General features: G+C 35.4%; 1 protein-coding gene across 1 annotated transcript in view; it reads right to left on the reverse strand.

The window, feature by feature from the left end:
* Window positions 1-1,913: 1,913 nt before the first annotated feature.
* Window positions 1,914-18,370, reverse strand: part of MED17 (mediator complex subunit 17) — a 19,557-nt gene continuing 3,100 nt past the window's right edge. Inside the window, exons 2-12 of the mRNA XM_011374758.2 lie at window positions 17,722-17,888; window positions 15,732-15,951; window positions 13,938-14,074; window positions 13,762-13,846; window positions 13,253-13,405; window positions 12,182-12,312; window positions 11,151-11,335; window positions 8,460-8,597; window positions 5,617-5,734; window positions 4,252-4,411; window positions 1,914-3,327 (exon numbers count right to left, since the gene is read on the reverse strand). Of these exons, the coding sequence (XP_011373060.1) occupies window positions 3,116-3,327; window positions 4,252-4,411; window positions 5,617-5,734; window positions 8,460-8,597; window positions 11,151-11,335; window positions 12,182-12,312; window positions 13,253-13,405; window positions 13,762-13,846; window positions 13,938-14,074; window positions 15,732-15,951; window positions 17,722-17,888 (1,706 nt within the window). The 3' untranslated portion in view covers window positions 1,914-3,115. The remainder of the gene's footprint in view (window positions 3,328-4,251; window positions 4,412-5,616; window positions 5,735-8,459; window positions 8,598-11,150; window positions 11,336-12,181; window positions 12,313-13,252; window positions 13,406-13,761; window positions 13,847-13,937; window positions 14,075-15,731; window positions 15,952-17,721; window positions 17,889-18,370) is intronic.

Consider the following 18,370-nt stretch of genomic DNA (forward strand, 5'->3'; position numbering starts at 1 on the left):
TAATATAAAATAAGTCTTTGATTTTATAAAGTGTGTACACAGGTAGGTTAAATTCCTTTAATGCAATTGACCAGTGGTTGTTCGGCCATTCAGTCCCTAAAAGTGCAAGAAGTATTGTTCCCTCAGGTACCTCATAGTTTGAAAGTTGAAAGAATTTTTTCTTACTAAGCAAAGTGCACTTAGCAAATAATTCAGTGTCCTGTTTTTATCAATAACACGTAAGTGCCAATTAGAATTCCTAGTCAACATGAAATAATCAGGGGTATCACTTTGATTTGATGGTGTTCTGGCAAGGAAATCTGATGTTGACGTTCTAGACAGTAAACATGATTTCCATTAGGCCTTTTCAAATACCACATCTATTACTGCTCCATTGGGTCCCAAGGGGCTCAGATTGGGAGTACTTGTAAAGGAAGTTAAGAGAAGCCATGATTTGGGTGAAAGGAGATTCTGCCACTGGCCTCATTTCCTTGGTAAACTCACAAAATTATCAGGATTTTATAAGACTGTATGTTACTTTTATATCTTACACTTCTCCCTCGTCTATCAAGTTTCAAGTAGTAGTCTGCTCTACAACAAACGTTTCATGATCAGTAAATGGGGAAACGAATACGCTGTAATGTGGAAGTTTTTCTGGTTCCTAAGCAAGGGGAGCCAGAATATCAGGAGTAGACAAACTCCTCAGCCATTTGAGCTCAACTTTTAGAGAAGTAAACATGAGCACCTGCATCTAGAGCTCCTCTAATTTATTCATTTTCTTATTGAAGAGCATTTAGATTAAACTAAACTTTTCACTTTTATAGACCTCCTCTGTAATCCTTACTGATCTTTGTGAATCTGTGCTTTGTGAAATATGTGTGTAGGATACATTCTAGCAGTAGACTAGCAGATAGGAAACAGCAAACTGTAGAACCAAGTCTAGGCTTGGGTGACTGACTTTGGAGTAGCACTTGCATTATGGTGCTGTGTCAAAGAGATAGGGTTGCTCCGTTGTGAACTGCCTATTATATCAGTAAGTAGGATGGGAAATAGTTTCCATCCTAAAGAGAGATTCAAAGGGACTTTAGTCCCAAGTATGTAAGGCATCAACGAAGACCAGGAGTAGGGAAGTGAAAGTGAACGAATTAAAGGCAGAGAGTATGGAAAGAAGTCCACCACAGATCATGGCTTTAAAAATGACCTGGAAAAAATCAGAATCTTCATACTCACAAATACACTGTCTTTACCATCTATAAATCTAAACAACCCAGGACATTCTGAAATACTTTCTCCTAATGATAAATAAAAATAAAGCTGGTGTCTTAACTGTTTTTCCAACTTCTAGTTGACTTTCAGGTAACAGTTGCTTAATGCTTTAGTTGTAGAGCACTTTAAAACTTAACATCCATTACCAACCATGCTGAAACCTTTGAACCACCCCTGAGGGTTTCAGAAGCATCCCTGTTCCCATTTTATACATAAGAAAACAGGTACAGAGTGCGTATCTTGCCAAGCTGACACAGCTACACAGTAGCAGAGCCAACATTCCCACACAGCTCTTTTGCCAACCTGTTTAATACTTGGTGAGGGACTAACTGGTTCCTCCAAACTGTCTCCCAGGTTTCAAAGCACATTCTGTTTTTTTTGGGTTGAAACATTAAGCTGAAAAATGTAAACAAAAGGCACAAGAGTTGCTGCACAGCAACTAAGTTGCCATTTTCTCCCATATTTGCTTTAATTTCCACATGTGAGCAGAACTGTACAGATGAGCCTAGTAAAATTAGATAAGGCAACTTTTGTGGGCCACCATAACTTTTGAAGCACTAAAAACTTTTAAAATAATAGCACATTCATACCAATTCTTTCAATTTCCACGGGTAGAATGATGCAGTACCTTGATCAGAGGACATAAACAAAAACACAAAGCTGTCATGGTATTTTATGGCTTACAAGCTCTATTTTACTTTTTAAAGAAAAAAAGGTAGAGAAATACAAAGGACTTTTAAGTTTCTTAAGTGATGTTATAAATTATCAAAAGGGTATCATTTAAAAATCGAAAGCTTTACTCATAAGGCAACTACCACCTAATTTTATTTATAGTGGCACCAAAAGGCCCATAAGTCTAAATCTCTTCTTAAGGGAAGTTCCTCTGCCATTTTAGGGTTGGGGCACTATTTTTAAGAAATGCAAACATGTCATTTATAAAATGCAATCTACTAATCCATTACTATTTTCTCTTTTAAAAAGCAGAGAGCTGACAGAATGAGACAGGACAAGACTTTAATGGCAAGAAGCATGTCCGGGCCTCTGGGTGGAGGCTGGAGAATCTTAAAGGTAGGGCGAGGCAAGAGCTTGCACTAAGTGTCATAGGGGAGTGAGGTCATTCAAGTGGGAGGACAGACCAAAAAGGGCCCTGAGGAAGCCCCGAAGATACAATCTGCCGCCTTTTTCATCTTCAGCTGGAGCTTTCTGAGGAAGTTCTCAAAGTACCTGTTTAGGTTACACCCAGGCAGGCATAAAGAAGACAGTGGGAGGAAGAGGTATTTTATTTATTTAGAAGACAAGAGCACATGCTCATATTTTGATAAGGAAGGGAGGGAGGGCTCCTTTGGTTGGCATGTCCTTTGTTACACTTCAGGGTAAGGGTCTGCTCTCTCAGTGTGAGTGAATTCCCGTATGAAAGCTAGGTCAGAAGAGTTTGAATATTCTTAAGCAATCTTTTTCAACAAATTGTGGACTGAGACAAGTCGATTATAGACACAATTCATTGTTAAGAGTTCAGAAAGTATCTGGAATTTGTAACCATATATTTTGCTTGATGCCCACACATCAAAGGACTTTTAAAAAGCAAATTCAAACCCAAAAGTTAGTAACATTTTAAGTTAACTGCATAAAAAAAGTATTATTTTACATTTCCCCATACTGTATGCCCTATAACTGTACATAAATTTCTGCATTTCAAAGCACCTGTCACTTATAAAGTGAAGGTTCCAAAATGCTAGGTGTTTGCTAATTAATGTTTTTAAAAAAACAATACTCCTTTGGAAGATTTCTCCTTCTTTTGCTTATAGTTGATCTGCAAACACCTCAAGTCAAAGTTTCTGGAAAAAAATCTGGATACTGTTCTAGAAAAAAATTATAGTAAACAAGGGCTAAGTGCAGACATAAGCAGCTCCATTTTATAAACAAAGTTTCGACCTTCCATTTTACTCCACTGAACTTCCTTGAATGGTCCACGAAGATGATTCCATTTGCTATCTTGTAAAACATCACTTTTTGGAAGGTCTTTACACTGGTTACGAGGAAACTGAACCATAATCTTGCTGCCACTTTCAGGGCCATTACGAACTGTGGAGCAGAACCAAAACATCAATACACTTATTTTCCAAACTCGAAAACAAGAGCAGACCCCGTAACTTCATTTTCCCAAATTACAAAAAAAAAAAAAAAAGCCTTATCTGTCTACCAACTTGAAAGTTCTGTTTAAAAGTGCTTTTCAGTTTCAATATGCTAGAAACTAATTTACTAATTTATAGTAGGCGGGTATAAATATTTATGAATTACTTGTACTATAAAAATGCGGAAAGATGAATTTTGGCTTAGGAAAGTCAAATGTCCCATGTATTTTCAGAAAATCAAAAATTTGTTTTTTCTAAAACTTTGTTTAATAATTCAATCATTCAATGAGTTAATATACACCAAACATACACGAAACTCAAACGTTCAGAATCAGGACAGGGAGGGTACACGAAAGACTTCCGAATTAAGAACTTCAGGTTTTAATGAGGCTTTAACTATTACTCAGGGAAGAACGGTATTCTGAAATTCATTTCAGTAAAGATCTAGCAATACCAAGCTTGCAGATTCACAAGCTGTTATCCTGTGGGAAAATTTCTAATTACCCACTCTTTCGAATACTTAGAGCCGGTACTAGAAAAGATCACTCTAAAAACCATCTTTAGGATCAGGTACCATTCTTCCCATATTCGCAGCAGTACATTTTTAAAAAAGCTTTTGTCCATTAAAGGTTTCAAGCTGCAGGAGTAACAGTGCTTATGGCAGTGTTCAGATGCTCTCCTAGGAAAATGTACTGCCAAGCAAAACATTTTTTATAACTACTAGAAAGAAAGTAATCTCTTGCCCTGAATAACAGCTACGATCAGATAAATGCGCAGTACAACCACTCCATGAACTCGCTTATTGCAGAGATAAATTACTCTTAAGTATATGTAACTATTAAAACTAATGTTAAAGCCAAAGAAGCAAAGGTACCTGAAATAGCATAGTCACCACTTGGGGAGGCCACCGTTATAGCGGAGGCATTGCCGATGCTCTCTATAGGCCCAAGTCCCACGTGATTACTGAAGCTCAGTACCTGCCAGCCCATAACCTTCGCCAGCTGCTGAACTGCATGCACCTGATGCTGTGACATCTGCGAATGAAAAAGGAAACTTTACTGACAATCAGCATAGATATTTATTTTGCAGCGACCTGACATTATGATAGTAAACTTTTGGTGGGTTTTTACTGCCTAATGCAGGAACTCTATCTTACATATAAGGAATCCTCCTCTGTCATTGCAGGGAGAGAGCAGGACCCCAACTTCCACTTGCAGAAGCCAAAATAGTCTGATACTTGCTTTCCCTGTCTACTGGCAGCTTGAGCACAGGCTCGTTACTTAAACTTGGCCAACAGGAGAGTTCCACCTGGATCACTAAATGTGGTGCAACATTCAAAGTAGCGGGGCATGCTGAATATCTTCCATTTACCCCTTCAAATCTGCCCTCCATCCTACTCTGCCCTGGGAGCCTGACCCAGGTTACATTAACAGCTTTCTATATCCTCTGGGTACAGGCTGGGTTCAGATAATGGGACCCAACCAAGTAATGACAGCCAGCAGAAGGGCAAGGAAGAGAGTGCAGTCAGGGTATTTATTCTGCTGGTAAATTTTATTTACTTGGCACCAAAGAAATGGGTCAGTGTAAAAGATTGTTGCTTCTAGAATGGAGAATGTCAATATTTAATTTTTTTGTAAAAACATACTATCTTTCATTAGCATCTCAAAACCTACTCTTTCTCCCAAAAGTCAGTTATCTCATGGATCATTACAACTCCATGAAGAAAATAGGAAAAATACTGTTGTTAATTTATGTTTAAGGAAAAAAAATCCAGAAATTTGTCCAGTGTCACAAAGTAAGTTTGTAGTAGAGCTGGGACTAGAACTCAGTACTTTCCACACTGCCCCTTAATATGAGGAACTCTCTCATAGTGCTTAAGATTAAAATATTCCATTTATTATTACAGATAATGGTCACTATAGTTTTGTACCTAATCTCCCTTTCTCTGGTTTTCTTGGGTTAATACTTCTCCACTATCATGTGGTCCTGGACGGGTTGTAAACCTTGGCAAACATGAGAAATAAAAAGTCTGCTAGTCTCACAAATGGTCCTTTATCTTAAACACAAACTAAGTGGAAACAAATCTAAGACAGTTTACCAACACTTTCAACTAACCAACAGGTTGTAAGATTGCACTAGGAATTAAATAAGATGGCAGAGAAAAATGGTTTTCTTTTTATAATTTACTGGACTTTTTATGAGAGGAAGGGGCTCCAGACTTGTAGTCTGCAACTATTACCTGAGACAGGAGGAAATCCTGTAGCTCCTGCTCCTGATGAGACAGCATAATTACTCTTCCATCTCTGTGTACAACTCGGATCTGCTCAACTCCAATATTCAACTGCAACTGAATGGACCTTTATAGACACATATACTAAAAATGAGAGATGTTCCAAATTACCTAATACAAAGCCATAAACGTTAAACCTTAACATCAAAGGAAAAATAACAGACAATTTTGATAACCTACACCAATACCATGGGGTGGAGGATTTTCTTAGGTTCAACTAAACCATCAGATTCATGCCAGACTACCATAGGTCACAATGAGCACCAGTCCACTCAGAAGGATGTAAGAGAGGAACCATAGCTTGCCAGCTAGCCACCATCAGCTGCTCTTCCTTTATGGTAGTCCTTGCAGCAGGACACCTGGTTGCTGAGATGAGATCTACACCTGGGTATGTGAGAGACCTGCCCTGACTGAGATACCTCATTCCCCACAGAATGAGGGGCTGCACGCTCTGGTAACAACTCCACAGGCATGATTTCCAGGGTCCCCACAAGAGGCACTGCCCAGTTTTAGAAGTCACCCCATCCATGAAAATTCAAAGGCATCCCCATTAGGTATTTATAATTCCTCTCAGTCCAGGTCCATTTTACTAATTTGGGATCATTTCTGCCGTAACCAAAGTTGCCTAGTAATACAGACAGCATCTTTTCTTACCAAGTTACTAAGGGATTAGAGCTAGAGAACTAACCAAAGGTCACATTCTCATACAGAAAGGCAAAAAGTTTAGTTAACTCTTTACCTTCTCCTGAAGTAATCAGCAAACAAATCAGATTATGAACACACTATTAATTTGGCTAAGGTGAATCAAAGAAACTCATAAAGTAGCCAATGAATAACATGAATAATAAGATCACAACACTTTCCCAAACCAATGCACAAACTTTTAGCATATGAAATGTATAAGAAACACTAGATTCCCCAGGTCAAATAAGCTAGATGAACAAATGCAGAAAAAATAGCATTATATCTTTTCACATTTGACAGTACTTCTTTTTCTAACTTTATTTTACAGTAAATATTTAGGTATAAAACATTTTGGCAACTGTCTACATAAAACTGTAATTTCGATTAATTAAAGTTTATTTCTTTCAAAGAAAAACACAAAATTCAGAAGGCTTAAAGAAAAAGACTTGTAAATCTAACCAAATTCTTTAAATTCTTTTTTTAAACAAGGGTATGAGGGAAGAGGAATTATTATTATTGGTAGGAGTCTACTTGCAGCAACCACTTTGAAAAGCAATTTGGTAATATTAATCAAAATTGTAAATGCCCTCATCTTTTGACCCAGCAATTACACTTGCAGACTTTTCCTATAGATATACATGCACATGTATAAGTTATTTTGCTGGCATAAAACTAAAATATTCATCAATAGAAGGCTAATTAAAAGTTTGGTACATACAATGGAACACAAAGCTGTGAAAAAGATGGAGGTCGATCTGTATGTGCTGATAAGGAATGCTTATTCATCCAACATAATACTAATGAGTTAAAAAAAAAAAGGCACACTAATTGGGAATGACTGCTAATAGCTATAGGGTTTCTTTTTGGGGTGACAGAATTGTTCTGGAATTAGATAGTGATGACAGATACAGAATACGGGGAATATACTAAAAACCACTGAATTGTGTTCTTTAATATGGTGAATTTTATGTTATGTGAATTACCGCTCCATTTTTAAAAAGCATTTAATACTGTGTAAAACAGGCAGGGTATAGATAGATTGTATATGCTTGTAAATTTATAGACTTTCCTAAAGGATGTATAAGACACTGCTTTAAATACTTGCTTCTGGGGAGTTCTAAGAAAGAGAATTACTTTCAATTTTAAATGGCATAAGATGGCCCCAGCTATAAAAGATGAGAAAAAGGGCATTCTACTACTTCCTTCTACTTCCTCTCCACTCTCCTGATTCTGTCAAGGCTGCATTATCACTAACCTTTTTTACAGATGGTTAGAACGTTTACACTGGGTCCTATAACCATTACCCCAAGTTGTTTGGTCTTATTTCTAGAGTTAAACAATTCAATGCTAATAATTTTTTCTTTTCCTCTCCTTGTGTTCACTCTCTCAACATTTTATTATGGAAAATTTTAAACACAAATAAAAGTATAATATAATTTAATGAAAACCAATGGCTCCATCACCCAGCATTAATAGCCAAAAATGCACATCGAACTCATTTCATCTACATTTAACACTCTCCCACCCCACCCCAATTATTTAACTCATTATTAACTTTAATTAATCAAAATTACATTTTTTGTAGACAATTTTTAGGTGTAGAAAAAAACCATGACCCAGTTTCACTGCACTATCTTTTCCTAGAAGTTTCAAAACTGATTTCCCTTTCATTGTGTACTCTTATCTTCGATGTTTATCTTTTAAATCATGCTCATCTACATTTCATTTTTTAAAAATAGTGAATTAAAAAACTTCATGCTAAAAAACAGCATTATAAATATATTATACTCCCCTACTCCTGAAGGTGGTAGATTTGTTTCATGGTGTGCTTTGCTCACTGTGTCTATTCAGGTCTAAGGAGGTTTGGTAGCTTTCTGCTCAATGTTGAAGTTCGTTTTTACCATAGCTCAAAAATGTGACATTTACTAATAGAGACTATTTTAGACATCTTACCTCTCATTCTTACAAACACTCTATGGTTGATACAATTTACTGGAATGTTATGCCACTCTAGCAAATAAAAACCCAAATCTCGATATGATCACTCAGCAAATATCAATACATAAAAAGCAACTTAACATATTAAATAACTTATTTTTGACACTTACTTGCATATTTGTTCATAACCTTGTGATGTGATTAAAACTTTCACACTAGATTCATAAACATCATTAATATTTGACCAATGAGCCTGTATCTGAGGATCCTCAATGCGACTTGCTAAGCTGTCAATGGTTGCAGCAGTTCTTTTAAAGAAAAGATGATAGAATTTTTTAAGTCGTGTAAGATAATAACATTATAAATCACATCAATTTTATAGAGATCTGAAAACCAGATGACCTTTTTTTGAAAATATCACCAATTGAAAAGCAAAGATTTTAAAGCAAGGTCAGCTGTAGTTATGAGACCCTTTTTCACAGTGCTCTGAGGTGCTGGTTCTCAGCTTCAAGTTACGACACTCATACACAGGCCAATTTTCTTTTAACTCCACTTACTTTCTCCCATTCAGGAAAACTTATCAGAACACAGTGAGAAGGCTACTTCTAGGGTAACCTCAGCTCTAAAAAATCATTTGTAAGTAACAATACTTGGTCCCTGGTAACAAATGACTTGGGACACACCCATACCTGAGAGCCATTACTGCAATGGAATTACAATTATTTTCAAGAGAAGCTAGAGACTTTTTGTACAATTAAAACCTTATACTCCAAGAAAGATAAATATGATAAGTATAAGTGAGAACTAAGATTTGTCAAGTGCTAATTATGTACCAAACACTGTAATAAATGCTTTCATGAATTATATAATTTAACCTTACTAACGAGCCTGTAAAGTAGGTAATTTTAAGTTCCATTCTTCAGAAGAGAAAAAAGCAGTGTAGCAATGTTAAGTAATTTGCTCAAGGTTACAGAGCTGTGATCCACCATACAAAACCTGGGGATCTAACTCCGGAGCCAGTAATCTTTCTTTTGTATCTTACACACTCATCAGTAACTACTGCCTAGAATCAAAGCATAAATCATGTAAGTTAGCCAAACTACTGGAGGTCTTCAGTTTCTTCTAACGATATGATTCTAGCACTTGACTGGAAAGGAAAGGAAAAGTCAGGAGGAATCAACAGGAAATGAGAACAGCCATTAAGGACTAGGGGCTTTTACATAAACAGGCTTGAGTTTGTTCTTTTACTGTTTCTGCTCTAGTGATGGTTTCTTTCAATCCGCTCTTAACTTTCTCTTCCTTTTCTGTGATTTGTTTCCTTGATAGTGCTCCAAAAATTCATACAGCAGATAAATACGTCAGTGTTCACAGCATTACATGTATCAACAAGATGGAAGTAAATAATATCTTGCAACTGAGAAATGGTAAAAGAAATCATGGAAAGTCACAAAATGGGATATATTAAAATATCTTTGCAGGCAGGGTATGAAATTTTATGATCTCAGATTTGTTTTTTAAAAAATATACATAAGCTCTGACACATAAATATATCTAAATATATGAACATGTTAATAGATCTTACTATGTATGGTATTATACAGATGGGGCTGATACATTGGAAGAGTATTTCTATACTTAGGGAAAAAAAGGAACACTTTTAAAGCCTTTCTGCTTTCAAGACAATAACTATTACTCTAAAATTTATAATTGCATAATTTATAAGTTCTAAAGATAACTATTTCCATGGCCCCAATTTATTTCAGGGAATATTTAACTTTATGGTCAATCAGAAATTTGCAAGATTAACAATTAACTGAAATGTACAAATGAAAAATAACAATAACCTACCATATAATATTTTGTTTGTAAGGAACTTCTGCATACATTATTTAATTTGATAGGAAGAATAGACTCCTATACCCCCAGAGGAATAGATTGAGGGCCATAGATATTAAGTAACTTGCCCAAAGTTACTTAGTAAGTGGTTAAGCTCTGGCTTAAACGTATCTTTTACATGAATTTCTTACTCTTTTCATGCTGTCTTCTCTATCATGTCTTCCTAATTTACTATACTAAAAATGGAAGGTCCTAAGTTTCCATTCTAAGACTACAAACTAATGTGCTAATAAAACCATGATTGCACTAACAAGAAAAAACTGAAAGTCAAAAATGAAATACCTGTTGAACAGATTGCCCATGCCTAAAATTCTGAGCACTGTTAAGGCATCATTATGAAAGTAAAAACAGACCTCTTCACTAAATACCAATATCAAAATAGAAGAGCACCATTTGAAAAAGATACATTTAGGACCAATAATGCCAAGTTTGTTTGTAAACAATGCATACAGAAGTAGAAAATGAGCTCCAGAGTTAGAGACCTGGGCATAAATCTTGACTTTGTAACTTTTTAGCTGTGTAACCTTGAGCACAATGTCTCTAAGCCTCATCAGTAAAAATGGGTTAGAACTATCTACCTCAAAGAACAAGGATTAAAGAAGTCAAAATACGGGAAAGTGCTTTCCAAAGTCCTAATATATGTAACAACCAAAAAATATAGAAAGCTTCAAAAAAAGATTTTAATCAGTTCAAGAACAAGCATCTCAAAGGATGGGTTACTGAAGAAAATATGGTCTTTAAAAATTTTAGTCCCATGTTAGAAATAATAAGTTACATGGGCCATGGATCTGAGTCTTCCTCAAACGTGACAGAACCATCTATGACCATAAACTCTTACATTGTAGCCACCTTCCCCTCCCTGAAAAAAAAGGTTAAAGCATGCCAAAAATACCATATATGAGATAACTAATAAAAGAAAAAGGACTGCAGTTTCAAAGAAAAGGAGTAACTTTGTTCATCCTTACCTACTCCTAAGAAAAATATGCTTTGCTTGTTTAATTATCTTTTCCAGAAGCCCTTCACTGGACTGTAATGAATTAATTTCATTTTTATCAAAAGCTTGAGGACCTGAAAGTCTCATTCTCTTGTGGCCGAAAGGTGCACTTGCTGGATGAGGCATCATGATGGAACTCAAGGTCTGTTTATGGAACTATAACAAGAACAGCCATTATAAATGACCAACACCCACATATTAAACACCACACAGTGCTCAGTCGAAACCTAGCTCACATCTTGGAAACATGAAAGCAAAGGATCTGAATCACATATAAAGGTAGTCTTGGTACAGAGATAAATGTTAGCATCTAATAGGCCATGCACAATGTGCATTTGTAAAGAAGTGGGTCCCTCTCAAGTTGTGATTTTTCATTTTAAAGGTTTTAAAGTACAAAACCAACACTACTCTTCAGTAAGTCTCACCAACAGAACACATTCAATTAGTAGATAATTATTCCACTATTCTCTAGTTAGAGGTTCCCAATCTGGCTGCCTAACAGAACCATCTGAGGAACTTTAAAAAATATACTGATCCTTGCACCATCACAAAAGACTGAACCAGATTCTGGAGTGGGACAGGGGAGGCCAGAATATATACTCCTATTAAAAGTTTCTCAGGACCATTCTTTTGAAATTAGCCTCAACTGGAAACACAGTTCTAGATGTATGACCTGTAAGTAGACTATGTCCCGAAATAACTCATATCCTGTTCACAGGCTCTGGCAAGACATTTTCCCTGATAACTCAACCAGAATCACTTCCCTCTGCACCCTTTAGCATGTATTTCTTATACCTCTGAATAAAATTTGTGGTCTATGCTAGGGAACAGAGACTATATTCTGATCTCTATTTCCTGAGCATACAGCAAGGATCTTTCATATCACAGACAGTGAATGTCACTGCAATGTGAATAATGAGGACTCAGCAGAGGGGGGCTGGTACATATTCACTGCCCCAGATACGCTTACACAATGCAAAACAAAAATATTTATTTCATTACCTCTCTAATGAGTAGATGCAAATTATGCTCAAGGACATAAAGGTGGTCCTCTGGACTTTGCTTCTCAGTAGCAGATTTTTGAGATTTCTTATCATTTGACGAATGACACAAAGAAATGGATAACTGCAAGCCTATTTATAAAAATAAGTAGGACAAATATAAACAGTATGAAAAGGCACAAACTGTCTTCATAAAGTATAATCACAGCCCATTCTCAAAAGACAGACTCTAAACTTGAGAAGGAAACCTCATGATTAACATTTTTACAGCAAAATGACTATTCAGGAATATAATAAACTACCATATATTTTAATAGTTCAAATTGTTGACCTACAGTATGGCTGCTAACCTTGAGCTGTGACAAAAGACATGTGAACCGGAACTATGTATTAGTTTCATCTTGCATTTAAATTAAACAAGCAAGCAAACAAACAAACAAACTTTTTAAAAAAAAAACCACAGAGTTGGTGTCTGGTCTTAGTAACTAGGTGATAAATACTCTTCCCTGTCTCCATGAGAACTAGGATGGCATTTTTCATTCCTAAAACCTATTCCTTTGACAAGATCTAAAAAGATACTCCTCAGAATTTGTGCAAAAAACAAGTGCACAGCTAACTACAAACTCATCTCCAGGAGAAGTCTATCTGCTTTTGAATAATATAATTAAAACCCAATTTCTACAAATTTAGGAATATTATGAGTACTTAATAAATTAAAGCATTTTCTAATTGACATCTCATTTAGACAAGAAGGAGGATCCCGGAAAAATTTTCTACAAATGGTGTTAGCATAGATACCTCAAAGTAACTGTTGCTGAATAACGGCCTTGCTAGTGCAAATTTTTAACACATACTGTTTAAAATTCAGGAGTTACACTACTTAGGGCACAGAACAGAATTAGCAGTGTAGTTTGTGTTGCATACTTTACCAGCTGCCATTATGGACAGCACACTACCTCTACCTCTTTGCTCTTACTATTCCTTCAACACACTCAAATAGCTACCTACTTTGTCCTGGTCCCAAAACCACAAAGTCCTATTTATAAATCTCAGAAGGGCTGGCTGCTCTTACTTGGAAAGGGCTGAGAGATAATCTGGTTTTTCACCACAATGTGAGGGATCTGTGATTTAATTTGAACAGCTTCCCGAGAGAGCTGTGCAAAAATTTCTTTACACAAGAGAACATTTTGTGCTGCTTCTAATTTCGTCTGCCAATGTGGGGAACCTAAAAAACAGGAGACATGTATATATTAATTATTTAGTTACATTATGTATTAACTAGCTTAAGTGGTGATCTGAATACATACTAAAAAAGTTGAGAAAACATTGTATTACAGCATATCCTTTCCAAACCATAAAAATCCTACTTCTTTTACACAGAGAAAACTGGTACATTAGTTCAATCTTTAAAAAAAGATTGCACAGCTAATCACTAATAATTAATTAACAAATTACAAAAAGTCCATTTCCAATTGTTCTTACTCCAAAATACCTATTTTTCCTATCTATATTTATCTTCAGTTTATTTGTAAATGTAAGCTCATATAAAACCAGTACTTAGAAGATGGAACATAACTACACCTGGTTTGGATTTGGGCAAAGGTCGTTTGAAGAGGTTAACTGTGCCAAGATCACCTATGTCTGGAGCCTGTTTTTGAATTGAAACCTATGTGACAACAAAAACACGAAAAAAAGGTTAGCAAATTAACTTCTGAGCTCTACATAAGAAATTATTTGAAAAATACTCTAACAAATACCTTAATATATGCAGACCCCTCTAAATCACTAGGAATTTGAACATCAAGAGGACAGTAATCTTCAGGTATCTTCTTATCCAGATCGATATCTGTATTCTTTATTACTTCAAACGTACCATGATGGGGAAAGAGAGATCCTAATGAGGTGTTAAAAACAGGAGCATAAAAAAGTTAGTACATTTAACATACATTAGTAACTATATTTCACATCCACATCACTGAATTATAAATTAAGTTTCCACAACACACGTGTTTCAGGGGGGATTGGGGTAGTGAGCAAAGAGGGATGAAAGGAAGCAGAAGAGTTACTAATCTTAAAATAATAACACTCCTTAGTCTAATGGTGTCATTATCACATGAATTCCGTGGGCTATCTAAATTGTCTTATTCCAATGGAGCTTCCATAAAATGAATGTACTTCTAGGAAATACTTCCTCATTTAAACCTTAGAGATTAAATAGTACTGGAGGCCAGCCTCTGTAGTAAGGTTGTAACTGAAGTGTTCTGAATGCAGCAAGAGAACAACAAAGGATAGTACATACACCACCCTTTTTTCAACCAGTTCCTAGATTTTTATGTGTCTTTTTATGTAGTGCGGAAGTTTGGGGAAGTTATTCTGGCTGCTGAATTATGTGAGGAGTGAGTGGTTAAATGTAACTGCTATTTTATAACAGGGGTAGATGTTCAAGATCTTCTTGCAATTTAAAACAGAATGTAACTGAATCCCTTTACAACCATAGGCGAATGTTCCAAATAACTTAGGTACTTGCACATAATTATTTGTTGGAGCTTATAATGTCTAGAGCCACTGTGTACTGCTTTTCAGACCACCTAATAAAATGTAAAAAAGTCTCCGTCATCTTGAATTCTTCTTTGTAGTGGGACTTTGCCCTCAGAATTTAAAATTTCCCAATTCACATCAAGGCTGAGGCACACATTTGACTTAACTACCTCAACCTACTTTCCTTTAATTTTAGTATAATGATGGCTTGCTCTGGCAAATATACTCTTTTAAAATATCACTCTGATACTGTAATCTCAATTATCACAGCCAGGGCTCCATGCTTTATCCCTTGGCATTCAAAGCCTTTACCCTACTGAGCTATGACTCTTACAAACTTTTACTGGACAGTTCCTCTGAGTATACTTCAGCAGCTTAAAGACATAACCATGATTACTTTGATTAATATAGCTCAACAACAAAGAATTTATACCAAAAGATGTGTGAATTCAAGATCACCAAACTTTGATATACTTCAACAAAGTATATTCTTTAAGTTAGTGCTGCAGCCTTGGATCAGTGGGAAAAGGAAAGGCAAAGTGTTTTCACCATCCTCTCTCTTCACCCAGGATGTGAAAACAGCTTAGCAGACTAAAGGGAGGAAAAAAAGAACACAGGAAAAATACAAATGTTTCTTTTCTCTTTTTATGCCCAGTTTTTGAGGGTTACAAGTGAGCCCTTGATTGAAGAGTCCAGTCCTACCTCTTGATTTCTGACTAAAATGTTAATTATGGTTCAAGGTACATTAGCACATAATAAGCCTTATCTCTGAACTTTCAGTTAGTTGTACCTATAAGATTTTCAGAGTGAATCTAAACTATGTATCTTTCTATAACACTGTGATAAGAGTAATTTTAGCTTCTTTCAGGCTTATGTGTACAGAAATTAAAACTTCAAAATGTAACTGAAAAACAATGTATTATAGGAGAATACGTAACATTACAATCAACTCTCTACATTTTTTTGGACAAACTATTGTTTAAAAACATAGTTTTCAACAAAAACCTATATACCTGCACTTCTGTAGCTGAGATCTCCAAGAATTTTATCTCCAACTTTTCTAAGTTTCCAATGTTGCCGTAATCTCAAAAGCTCAGAGTTGAAGTCTCTTTGTAGCTTATTTTCTTGATTTTCAGTGACTGATTTGGTCAGTCTTTCTGCCCCCTTCAATAGGATTTGCGCTGCTCCAGCAAGTGACTTCTTTTTAGATATCAACTGCAATGTCTGAGGATTCTATCAAAAACAATCCAAAAGTATAGTTCTGTATCATTAAGTGATTTAAAAATTATATATTTTCTTAATAATAAAATACACTTAAGAGAAAATTTAGAAATTAAAGAAAAGCAAAAAGAAGGGGGAAAGTGCATATAATAATGTTTTTTTTTAAATAACCTATTTCTTTGGTCAACTCAAATAAAGACTTACATTAAACCTAAAACACCACAGTGGACTATAAATCAGAACTTAACACTGTATCAACCCTGCCCAGCCTAGGTTAGGTATTTCACTTGTGTACTGCCATCCCTCTTCTTTATGTATTACTACTCCCCACCCACATGTATAACTCTTTTGTGTATAACTCATTATACTCATTATGTATAATGAGTATGTATAACTCATTATACTTTTGATTAAAGTCTATAATCTCTGCTTGAATGTAACCTACATGATGGCAGGAACCACTATATCCAGACCCTAGAACAATGCCTGGAACATAATATTTGATTTAATGAATAAATAAATGACTGGATTGATTATAGCTGGAAAGTTATCCTGTATTATGGCAAGCTACTACACTGCCTTTGGAAGTAACACCAAAACCATGCAGCACCGATGTTAAATGTACTCAACTGAATGCAAATGTTTGGAAAACTGATGAGAAGTTAAAACTTGTGTCATATACATACATAAATATCCATAATCACCACCAATTTGTGCATCGTATTAACCATACTTCCAAAAAGAAAGTTTTCTGGCTGTATTAGAGTCAAAATCATTAAGTTTCATAAAAATGTCACAAAAATATTTTGTTCCTATTAAGGAACCTAATTCTAAGTTCTCAGCTCAAGAAATCCCTAGAGACTCCTTTCTGGGAAAAGCACAGAATGGTAGAAAAGGCAATGGGCTATGAGTGAGATGCTGGAGGTCTAGGCTTGGCTCTCTATCCACTGGCTTTACTGTAATCCGAAAATATCACAGATCTCTTTGGGCCTTAGTTTTCTCTCTGTAAAATGAAGGAAGCAGATTTAATGATTTCTAAGAAGTCTTCCCACACAATGTTTTTAAATTCTGAAACTATTACCATGTAATTATATCCAATTAATTTTATTTACAAATGGGTCCTTATGACCGTCACTTCCTCTCCATGCCACTAACTTGGTCATGGTCCTGATGCTTGTTTTCCTTAAAGATCTAAGTAGCTTCCCTGATTTCAGACTCTTCATTCACCAATTCAACTGTGCTGCCTCTCTTCCACTTTTTAATGCTCAAAAACTGAATATACTCTTCATCGAATCTCAGTATTTCTACCTTGCTTTCAATATCCTTCATAATTTGGCCTTTCTAATTTTTCTAAAAGGGGCCTTAAAAGGGGGCTAGAGGGTTAGAAGGGAAAACTGAAACTAAGAAAAGGACGTGTTCAAGGTTACAAGGCTAGTGACGGCAGAGAATGATTGAGCCCAGGTCTGTCTGATTCCAAAGTCATTTTACCATCACATTTTTGTGTAATATATTACAGACTAAGGATCCAGGCTGTAAGAATTTGTTAAGATTTGAGAAACTTTAAAGTGTTACATTATTAATGAGACTTAACTCTTCTGAGGGTCACGGGTATATTAATAAAATAATAGATAAAGAATATGTAGTTTTATCCTTTTGTTTTGAACCAGATAGTCTTTAAATCTTCACTTAATTTTCCATGAAAAAGGAATAGGCACAAAGCCTAAAAAATGATCCTAGAACTTAATAAAATGATACTATTATTCAATTAAAGCCCACAAATACCTGTTTTGGAGGAAGTGCATCCTGGGAGACGGGATCAAGAGTCATAAATTTTTTATCCCTAACAATACTGAGAACATCATAGAGAACACACATCTCTGTCAGGGCACTTCTCAAATTGTTCCTCACTGAATCCCAAGGCCAAAGAGAAGGTTGAAATTTTACCAACCCTAAACAGAGAAAGAAAAAAAAGAAATACACAGGTATTATTTACATTTAATAGAAGAGAGAAAGCTTATTTAGAGATTTAAAAGTACTAAAAGAAGAAATAATGAATTTTATTTCAAATTGTTCCCTCTTTTAACCTATTCCTTCCACCCTTTCTTGAATTTTTGCTACCATGGAAGTAAGCATTCCTACAATGGCAAAACAAATATGATACCTAATTTCCATAGGGAATTACATTACAACATGATAGGTAGGCATTCAAATCTTTTTAAAGTTATGCAGGCTTTTTTAATAACCTTTTTCCTCCAGCTTTTAAAACATGGATAAGTAATTATAGAGAATTTCCATAATACAGAAAAGTACAAAAATAAAAATGACCTGTAATGGCAGCATTCAGATATTAAACACTATTAATATCTTCCAAATTTTTTTAATAAATTTAAATTAGTTTAAGTATACAGTACATTGGTTAGACATTTATATT

This window comes from Pteropus vampyrus, unplaced genomic scaffold (genome assembly GCF_000151845.1).
Source record: "Pteropus vampyrus isolate Shadow unplaced genomic scaffold, Pvam_2.0 Scaffold254, whole genome shotgun sequence".
Taxonomy (NCBI): Eukaryota; Metazoa; Chordata; class Mammalia; order Chiroptera; family Pteropodidae; genus Pteropus; species Pteropus vampyrus.